The sequence below is a fragment of the Octopus bimaculoides genome, chromosome 23 (genome assembly GCF_001194135.2).
Source record: "Octopus bimaculoides isolate UCB-OBI-ISO-001 chromosome 23, ASM119413v2, whole genome shotgun sequence".
In the NCBI taxonomy this organism is placed as follows: Eukaryota; Metazoa; Mollusca; class Cephalopoda; order Octopoda; family Octopodidae; genus Octopus; species Octopus bimaculoides.
The window spans coordinates 20,244,428-20,255,625 of NC_069003.1; the positions used below are offsets into that span (position 1 = coordinate 20,244,428).

The 11,198-nt window shown below is 34.9% G+C and overlaps 1 protein-coding gene across 1 annotated transcript in view; it reads right to left on the bottom strand.

The window, feature by feature from the left end:
• LOC106873785 (U3 small nucleolar ribonucleoprotein protein MPP10) overlaps window positions 1-9,352 on the bottom strand; it is a 34,108-nt gene extending 24,756 nt beyond the window's left edge. Inside the window, exons 1-3 of the mRNA XM_014921293.2 lie at window positions 9,237-9,352; window positions 3,576-4,362; window positions 2,041-2,153 (exon numbers count right to left, since the gene is read on the bottom strand). Coding sequence (XP_014776779.2) covers window positions 2,041-2,153; window positions 3,576-4,362; window positions 9,237-9,343 — 1,007 coding nt within the window. The 5' untranslated portion in view covers window positions 9,344-9,352. The remainder of the gene's footprint in view (window positions 1-2,040; window positions 2,154-3,575; window positions 4,363-9,236) is intronic.
• Between the last annotated feature and the right edge of the window lie 1,846 nt (window positions 9,353-11,198).

Sequence of the window (11,198 nt, forward strand, 5' to 3'; positions counted from 1 at the left end):
AAAGAAAGTTTGTTGAATGTCGACCCAACAGAGGGACTAGCTATCCGAATTGACAGTACCTTGGTAGATAAAGCGATTAAGAGTATGAAGACAGGGAAAGCCCCTCGCCCATCAGGAATCACAGCAGAGATGCTTAAAATATCTGGCGGTGTTGGTTATAATCTAGTCACTCATATAGTCAATCAGGTGATACATGAAGGAGTCATACCCAATGACTGTTGTAGCAGCACTATAGTCAACTGCTACAAAAGTAAAGGTGATGCATTAGATACAAATAATTACAGAGGTATCAAGTTGTTGGACAGGTAATGAAAGTCACGGAGAGGGTCATAGCCCAATTAATTAGGGAGAGAGTCAGTTTAGACCATAGCTTCCCAAAGCGGGCAATATCACCCACTGGTGGGCAATTTCAACTTCCAAGTGGGCGAATTTCTAGAAAATGGTGAGCAATATGAACATTTTGTGGCTGGCAATGAATTTTTAGAAATTAAGTCTGCATTTACTGATATCTAGGCATGCCTAGAATAAGGATGCACTTTTATCGATTTGACTATTTGCATGAGACATTCCTTTGTATTAAAAACATGGACTTGTTTATCAATTGAATATTTTTGTTGCAGTCATTGAGATGGTTGTCATGCGTGCTAAAAATAGCAGCCAAATAGGCCTAGGCCTTAAATCACACTCTACTACAAATTTTTTCTTTTGGCATAATCGTATGAAGTCCCGCGTGTAGAATTCAAATTTGCAAAAATTTCCTGAAAATCCAAAGAAAAAAATTTATGAGGGGTTATATGTCATGTGTAATTCTGTGGTTTCATATCAAAACACAAATGCTATTTTCAGGTCATTGACAAAATGTGCAGTCATGCACAAAATGACAGCTTTGAAATCGTGTTTCTTGACTGGGTGAAAACGATCAAACTTTAAACCTCTACAACTTTTTAAAAACATTTTTCTGGGAAAAGTTGAATAACTCCAGCAATTTAGCTTGGGAAGGTACATTAATGTGCCAAATTTAAAAATTTTTGATAAACTTTAATTTTTGAAATACTGGCAGCCAAACGAACTAGATCCGTATTTGCTCCAGTAAAGACCTGTCATCTGACTCTGCTCTATTGGCTTCTATTTGGGAATACCATACTGCTTTTCTGACACCATCTGTAGAAATTCGTTTTCACATTTTCACTTTACTGATATCTTCAATTAAGAAAATTTGTCGACAGTACAGTAGTGATTATTTGTCATTTGGATTTATTTCCTCTCCTCAGAACTGTCAGTTATTAATGAGCTTTTTTGCCATCAAACATTGACCAATGAAGCAATGAAACCTTCACGCTTGAAGTATCACTTTGATGCAAAGCATTCTGAGAAGGATAAGCCGTTATCATACTTTTTACAACTGAGCTCCTCTTTCAAAAAGTAAATACAAACATTCAACACGCTACTCCAGGAAACTAGTAAACAGGAGAATGATGGGTTGATTGCATCGTACAACATTGCATTGCTTATAAAGAATAAAGTGTTTTGAATGGCGCAACAATGCACAATAATAATAACAATGGACTATAATAACTGTTGTAATTTAATCATCCATAGTTTGAGGAATTCCGGAAGGAACTTCATGAGACCACTGATGAGACGCTTCCGAAAAAAAAAAAGCCATTGGAAAACTGATTATAGCAGCAACTCCATCAATTCTTAGGGATATCTGAAGAAGGAATTTTTATTCTGAAATATCATATCAGATTATGAATGATTAAATGATAACAGTTATTATAATCCATTGTTGTTATTAGAGTGCATTGTTGTGCCATTCAAGACACATTAGCAACTTAGCAGTGTGGTTGAGAAGCATACTTCTTGAGCACACAGACATACAACTATGCCTACATCTAAGCATGTGTATATGTATGTATCCATGTATGTGTATACTTTCATAAACATGTGAGATTTAAGTGAGAATTTCTGATCACATCACACCTCACCCACCCAAAGTATCACATTATAAGATAAAAAAAAAACTGACAAGAGACTTACTCATCATTTTGGTCATCATTGTCATCAATATCAGCAAACTTCACTTTCTTTTGATTAAGTGTTTCCGTGGGACCTCTAAAGAAATCCTTGAATTTCAAATCTTTTACATTTTCCTGAAAGAGGAAGAAGGATGATGAACAAATCAAAAAGAAATTATATTTATATATTTATACATACATATCTATTTATCTACCTATCTATATATGTAAAGGTTTATTCTTATGTCAAGTTATATATATATCCAGTGTAACACTAAACTTAAGAATTACTCAATACATTTTTCTCAAGTACATGTACCTATAGGGTGGGGGAAAAAGAAATTTGAGGCAAAACTGGAACCATGTGGTTGCGAAGCAAACTTCTTACCAATACAGTTACACCTGCATCTATGATTAAAAAAACAAAAAACAAAAAAAAAATACTATTAAAAAAACTAAAACATGGTACGAGTACAGATCATGGTCAAATAATGATTGAATGGTTTCAATAGGATCAGAGTGATGGAGTGGACTTGTCTGGTAGCTTGATAATGGAACAGGTTAAGTGATTTCATAATTAACTCAAATTAGAACATTACTGTGCTTACAGTGACAAATGGCTTAAAAGATTCAAATGTTATAGAATCTTCCTGAAATTGTTATGCAACAAGAACTAATGAATTTTCATTTGATGCCTGAAAATTACACAGGGACAAAAAAAAAAAACAATCTACATGAAGCAATTTTGCTGAGATAAAATGTTTAAAAAGATAGTCAAAGAGAGGGTGTGCTTTGAAGCTTCAGCTTCAAGCACCCCAGCTGTTCCTCTTACTATATTTGAAATACAAGATGAAAGAGTCAACTACAAAACAGACAGTAATCCCGATGATCCTCAACTTCAAAACCTCTGTAATAAAATCCATTAAAATTCTAAACTTTGCCATCTTGAGCAGAAATGTTACAGCCTTCTTTATAAGTACAGTAATTAATAAATGCACTAATGTAATAATGTAATGCACAACTACTTTTATTTCAGTTAAATTCAGATATAAAACTCTGTATTTGTGTAATTTAAGTTTCTAGCAGTTCATGGTACTTTGGATGTATAGCGGGTATACAATTAGTAGGTTAGAAGTGTGTTGATGAATTATTATTACATGACCATAAGGTGGGGAGTTGACAGAATCATTAACATACCAGGCAAAATACTTTGCAGCATTTCGTCTGTCTTTGCTTTCTGAGTTCAAATTCTGCCAAGGTTGACTTTACCTTTCGTCATATTGGGGTTGATGAAATAAGTATCAGTCAAGCACTGGGGTCGACTAGCCCCCTCCACCAAAATTTTAGGCCTTGTGCTTATAGTAGAAAGGAATACTGAGGCTGATATAATCAACTTCCCCAATCCTGCTGGCCTTGTGTCAAAATCTAAAACCATTATTACATGACCATGGATGGTCCAGCAAAATAGTTATTCATCAAGGCATTGGAACTAAAGATATTAGGAAAAAAAAGAGATGTACCTGTAATTGAATTCAAAAAGAATAAAAGTATTCTTACCTCTTCATCTGATCCAATGTCTTGAAAGACATCAATATCATCCTCTTCATCTTCTGCCATATCACCATGTTTCATCTTCCTTGCTTCAAGAGCATCTTGTTGGTTGAGAAATGTTTCCATTTCAGAGAGTTTGAAGAAATTGTCGTCCACAACTGATGATTTAGTTTTATTCTTCTTTGGCTTACCTTCATCCTGTTGGTTTGGTTCTGAGTCTTTGGAATCTTCCCCATCTGAAACATCTTCCTGGAATTCTGTAGCCAAGTCATTGGGATCACCCTCAGAATCAGTACCGATATCAGAATCTATTTGCTTAGTTCCAGAAAGTTGTTCATATTTTTTCAAGTTTGACTTTATCTTCTCCAGTTCTTTGTCACTTTCATCATCATCATCATCATCATCCTCATTGTCATCACCATCACCCTCTTTGTCTTCTGAATTTTCAGCCAATGGTTCTTCCTCTACCTCTTTTTCTTCTGCATCATCCGAGGCTTCATCATCACCATTACTATCATCAACATCGTCATCACTGTCATCATTCTTGTCAAGTAATGATTTAGAAGTTTTAAAAGATATCCGCTCCTTCCCAGCAATTAGATGAGACAAATCAGTGATGAATTCAGATATCACTGCACTGTTGTACAACTCAAGTTCTTCCCAAACTTGCTCATTTTCAAAACTGTCCACAATTAATTGAGAAACAGCCTTTTTGACAGGAAGTTTTTGGAAAGTCAAATCATACAGCTTTTTCGTAGTTTCCTTTAAACATTCAGCATTCTTTTTATGAACACTGTGAAAAGATAAAAGCAATAAATATTACATTTTATTTTCAGAATACCAAATTTATACAGCTTCGTTTTTGGATCTGGTTTGCAAAATACTTTGTGTGAACTTGTGTGTTGGAGCAAATTATGTTGTGTCTTATTATCTAACACACAGGTTCGATTTTCACTCATTTATTATTTTTCCTTCTAAAATTTCCATTGCTTTTGCAACTTTTGTCATTATTCAGTGGAGACATAAACACACCAGCACAAAATAACAGACAGAATCAACATCCACTGACAAAGTTGCCAAAGCTATTAAAATTTTAGAAGAAAAAATATAGATAATAAATGAGTGGAAATCGAATCGGTGAGTGTGTTAAATAATGAGGCCATTAAGACAATATGACTCTCCCCAGGCACAACAAAATTTAAACAGTTTTGAGCAAATTTATATAATATATGTTGCAGTAATAATAGCAAAATGTGAAAGGAAGGGTGTTAGGAAGGCCATCCAGTTATAGAGACCAAGCCAAAATAAACTATGGAACCTGGTGTGATTCCAGTTCTTGTTAAGTTGTCCAACCCATGCCAGCATGGAAGATGGATGTTAAATGTTGATGAAAGGGTTGATTCAATAATATCATAATCATTGTTTTAATGTTCTCTTTTCCATGCTAGCATGGGTCAGACAGAATTTATTGAGGTAGATTTTTTTATAGTTGGATGCCCTTCCTATGGTTAACCCTCACGTGTTTCCAAGGAAGGTAGTATTTCCCTATGACTGGACATGTACATAGAAGGCTGGAAAATAATGATACCACTTGTATACCGGCAATGCTCATTTACAACTATCCAATGTCAAGACAAAGGGGCACAAACACACACATATCATATGTATGCATGTATTTTTCTTTTACATGTTTTAGTCTTTAGACTGTGGCCATGCTGGGGCACAGGCTTGAAGAATTTTTAGTCAAAGCCTGGTACTTATTCTATCAGTTTTTTTTTGCCAAACCACTAAGCTATGGAAACATAAACACACCAGCACTGGTCGTCAAGTAGTGGTGGGACAAACACACACACACACACACATGACAGGCTTCTTTCAGTTTCCACTCACAAGGTAGTAAGAATTAAGTTTACACTTATTGGATGAGTATTGTTACCTCATCCAGTAAGCATAAATTTAATTCCTACTACCTAAATATATGTAATCATATCATAGGTCAAGACAGTGAAACCACTAACACCGAACATGACAGCATATACCACACCCATAACAGTACTACCACTATTACTAATACTACTATTACTACTACCATTAATAACAATAGTAATAACAATAATAATAACAGCGATAATAATACAAGCCAATCCCCCTAATACCACACTAAACTTTAACTTGTCCATAAATAGTATAGCATCATCCCTTTCCACAACTAACCCACATTTGACAGATAGTTGCAACTGCGGGTCCAGGACTGAATGCCCACTGCAAGCCCACTGCAGAAGGTTTAACGTAGTATACAAATGCATTGTCCATAACATATTGCATAATTCTACTAGCTACTACATCGGGTCTACTATTAATTTTAAACAGAGATATTCTGCACATCTAAACTCATCTAAATATGAAGTACATAGTAAATCCATGTCCCTAGCCAATCACATTCATCATCTGATAAATAGGAAAGTACCATATGGGATATCCTGGGCCATAGTAGATTCTGGTGTCCCATATCAAGGCCAGCACTCCACATGTGGACTCTGTCTGAAAGAAGCCCTCCAAATATTAATTCATAATTTACTGCAATTACTCAATAAACAACACAAAGCATTCTCTACATATAAGCATAAGTTCTATCACATCTTTAGATTCTTCTATAGGTCAAAATGCAAGCAAAATCAACACACATAACAAATGCCTGTATGCATCCACAGTTGTAACAATATACATACGATTTTTCTTTTCCTTTTCTTCTCTATCAACATAAGTATCTTAAAAGCTAGTTAGCTTTAATTTTCTTAATTTTTAATTAAACTTCTAATTTTAATTCTTTAATTTGTATCCTTTATCCATTTAATTGTAGGTTTTTCCTATATATACCCGCTTAAGCTAAGCATCTATTTTTAGCTATCCCTACTGAACACTGACCACACTTAACCTAGATTTCATCTATTTAATAAATATCTTCCTCCTCCACTTTGCCAAAACCTTAACGCTTGACCTCTCACCTCAAACCAACACTTACTAAGAATAATACTGGCATCTTATCTCTGTCTGGATTCACCTGGGATTACACCTAAGGGCCTATACCTTCACGGAAGAGCAGACCAACCTCCATACCCTCTGGAAAATGAAGAACTGTGAACTTTATTATCCCGTCTGTATTCTTCTATATACTTTTATTCTTTATTCTTCTATTTTATTCCTTATAAACTGTGAATTTCCCTGTCTAGAACTTTCATACATACTCACTTTGTCTCTGATGATGGAATATCCAGTGTACAGACATGCTAGCCTATCACTTGGGATATCCCAGAAACATCTGTAAGATTTCAAATTAACCTTACCCTAATTAGATTATTATAAATGATTTGAGATACTTGTCCTGCTTTGATTTTTGTTGTATTTTTCCTCTAATATATACCTGCTAACACGAAAGCCTAATACAGATCCCTAGCTCTAGCCTCAGCTGTGAAATTGGGACCTAACAGATGACCAATTATAGCACTTACTTAGCATATCTATTTGTTTAGATCATCAGTGAACTAAACCCCTCATGTTCTTTATATATATATATATATATATATTTATAATAGAAAAACATTTCACCTAAACCTGGAGTTTCTACCTTTATAAGGCTGTTACATCCTTAGTACTTGTGTGAATTTTTGCTATCTTGGTAACTATTTTTTTTTTTTCTGTGTTATTTGGAAAAAAACACACATTTATATATATATATATATATATATATATATATATATTAAAGGTAGAAACTCCAGGTTTGGCTGAAATGTTTTTGTATAATATGGATAAATAAATGAAGTTAAATACAGGTGTTATTCAAATCCTTTTACTTCCGACATATGTTTCGAAGAAAACATTGGTATTCCAGAAGGAATAAAATGGTATAAAACAATGCAATCTTCTCATCAGGGAAAGAAAGAAACCAAACATATCAATAAGCCATTTTAACTCATATTTAAGCATGTGCAACATTCTGTTAAAATGTCTTATTGATGTGTTTGGTTTCTTTCTTTCTCTGATGAGAAGACTGTATTGTTTTACACCATTTTATTCTTTCTGGAATAATACCAGTGTTTTCTTTGAAACATATGTCGGAAGTAAAAAGATTTGAATAACACCTGCATATCATACACACACGTGCTTCTTTCAGCTTACATCTACCAAATCCACTCACTGATTCATAATCCCAGACTGACCATCATGGGATCCAACCTGGGATTATAGCTGAAGACACCTACCAAAGGTCTCATGCAGTGGGACTGAATCTAGCAAACTTCTTAACCAAATGCCAACGAAGCAAGACATAAGCACAAAACATACCTAGAAAACATTATCATCTCCACTCCTATTTAAGCATGTGCAACATTCAACTACAGCTCTCATGATCCCTCCAAATGTTAGCCCCACCCCTTCCATCACTAGACTTAGCTACATCCTAAACTTAGCTAAGACTGCATTCCTGCAACTGGCCCCTCTCTCTTCATGGACAGAAAATACTTCAGTCCCTAACAATTATTGATATTCTACTTTGTGGGCCTCAAGTGAGGAATTCTGGTTTAAGCACCCAATATAACCCCCTGATTATTAAAAAAAATTCCGAGAAAGAGCGGAAATTTTAGGATTGATGGGTGGGGGCGTTAAAAAAATAATTTTTTTTTTTTGCATAGTCGTATGAATTCTCGTGTGTAGAACAAATTCGCAAAATTTTTCTGAAAATTCCCCAAAAAAAAAAAAAAGTTATGAGAGAATATGAGGTGATTAAACCAGAATTCCGCCATAAAATCCCTTATAGTCACACTCCAGTATCTGGCCCACACGAATGCTGTTTCCTCTCTCTGCTTTTTCTACCACTACTAGAACTCGTTGTTTTCATGCCCCCGCCATTCACTAACACATTCCAGACTCCCTTGTCTCTCTCTCATATCACCCTAAGTTGTGTCTAAGAACTCCAGGTCCTACGCTAACCATTTCGTCCAGTTTTTTTAAGGGTCTGCGAAGAGCATGAGCCCTATCCATTCCCCCAAACCGGGCGAGTGAAAAAAAAAAGAAAAGCAAGTAAAGCTACATCATGTTTGCAAGCTGGCGGAATCGTTCGAGCAGTGCAGGTTTTGTATCCCTCTTTTCTTTCTGAACTAAAATCCTGCTGAGGTTAATTTTGTCTTTTATCCTTCCGGGATCGATAAAATAAAGTACTAGTCTAGTAATGGGGGCGATCTGATTAACTAACCATTACTGTTTAGCACAAGGCCAACTCTGATCAACCAAAGGATAAACGGATTTGAAACCGTGGCTATACTGCCGTTTTAGGGATAACTATGATTATATTATCAAAAGTGTACTTCCTTTCTTTTAAGAAGATAAGAGCGTAGTTTGAGAAATATTTGACTGCTATGCTCTAGCAGGCAGGATGACTGCTAGTGACATTCCATTGTCAATAAAGCTTTAATAACACAACTCTCCGTCAAGGCGATTTCGCTATCGTCTCCAAGAGACGTGTCCATAAATAAAACTGAAAAAACCCACGTGTTTTTCAGGACCGTATAACACATGTTATTAGAATACAAGGAATTGTATTCTATTTCTCTTAAATGACAATAAAATTATCGATTTATATGAATATTTTCAACAATCTATATTTATACTCACTCTAAGAAGTTCTCTGGGCTCCGGGAAATAACATTTAACACATTCAGTGTTTGCCCTAAACATTCGTCGCCAGCCATTTTTGTTTTCTTTGTGCGTTTTCCCTTCATTAGAGAGTTACAAGCGGTGCAAAAGCAAAATAGTAACCATATAATTTTTATTCAGTATAAAAATTTAATTCAAAATAATGAAACTGCGTAAGGTAGCGAACTAGCACTATCATTAGCACATCGGATAAAATACTTAGCAGTATTTCTTCTGGCTTTATGTTCAAATTCCGCTGATATCAACTTTGCCTCTCACACTCTCGGAATCGATAAGTACCAGTTGACCACTTGTCAATGTAATCGACTAGTTTTTGTGCCTATAGTAGAAAGAGAAGTTATGGAACTACGTTTCAATCGAAGTTTGCCAAAGTTATTTCTTTTCTTTTTTTCTTTACTTGATCTGCAAGAAGTGGCTATGTCCATGGCTTTCACAGGCTCTTCAAGACGGTTGAAATCGATGCTTTAACTTTTTTAAAATTTTATTTGAAGGGAATTTGCAAATCGATGTCTGCAAAAATAGAAGTCAAAAATACTTCTGTGCCACAGAATAGTCACAAAATTAATACAAGCATGATAGGAAAAAATTCCATTGAGCAATAAAATTGTATCACCTCTACTAGATCAGCAAAAGTAATGCTGGTTAATTTGATACCATGATTTTGAATTTAGTGCCAAACAGTGCCTGATTCTCTAGCCAATTCAAGGATGTGGAGTCCTCATTAGAGGTTAAATAATCCAAAAATGTCACTGGTTAATCACTATCATATAAGGAGAAAGTCTCAACAATATGTTAGGGATTATTATAGTAATACATTGTGGGGATGAGCCGGAAGAAGAGGGCCATAGCAATGTGAGAGAAAGAAAGGGAAAGAGAGGTTAATGAGGAGAAAGAAAGAAACAGGGTAGCCTGTGGGGACAGAGAGTGGAGGAAGGTAAGTGACAGGGTATTAGCAAGGATTCCTTAGAAGACTAAAAATAAAGAGAGAAATATAAAAATATAGAGTAAAAAATATATATAAAATGAAAATAAAAGAAATATAAAAAGTAGAAATAAAAATAAGAATAAATTGTAAAAATAAGGGTACAGGTAAAAGAAGAGAGGAGGAAGAAAATGGAGGATAAAAAATAAAGAGGAAAAGAAATAAAGAGAATAATAGATAAGATGCCAGCACTATCCCTCAAGTTTAGGGTTGGGGCAAGAGGTCAAGCAGTGAATATTTGTGTCTGTTGAAGAGATGAAGTTCCAGTTGGTTGTGTTCAGTAGTTATAGATATATTCCTATCTATGAATACATTTAAGGATGAATGGAGAAGCAGGCATGAATGGAGAAACCAGTTAAATATTTAATTGTTTAGGAATAAAAGTTACAATTTAAGATTTGGAGATCCAAGATGTTAAGGTTTAAAGTTTAGGAGATTAAATAAAACCCACAGGTCAAAGAAAAGAATTAACATTTATCTTCTAAGGTACTAATGGTAATGGAGAGGATAATGAAGGGATAGACATAGATATATTATAACAACCATGGAGATATGCAAATAAGTGTTACGTGTGAGGGATAAGTTTACTCTTGGACTTATGGAAAAATTTAAATGTGCAAAAAAAATTTGTGTTTGCAAGTTGTGAATGCTTTGTTTTGTTGGAGTGGAGTTAATATCTAGAGGGCCTCCTTTAGGCAGAGTCCACATGTGGAGTGCTGGCCCTGATATGGGATGCCTGAATCTATTATAACCCAGGATGTCTTATATTGTATTTTCCTATTAGTTAGATGGTGTATGTGGCTGGCCAGGGATGTGGAGTTGCTATGCTCTTTATATTTAAATGAGTTTAAATGTGCAGAATATCTTTGCTGGACAGGGCGGCTTTTAAGCTAGTATATGTGTGTGTGTGTGTGTGTGTGTGTATATATATATATATA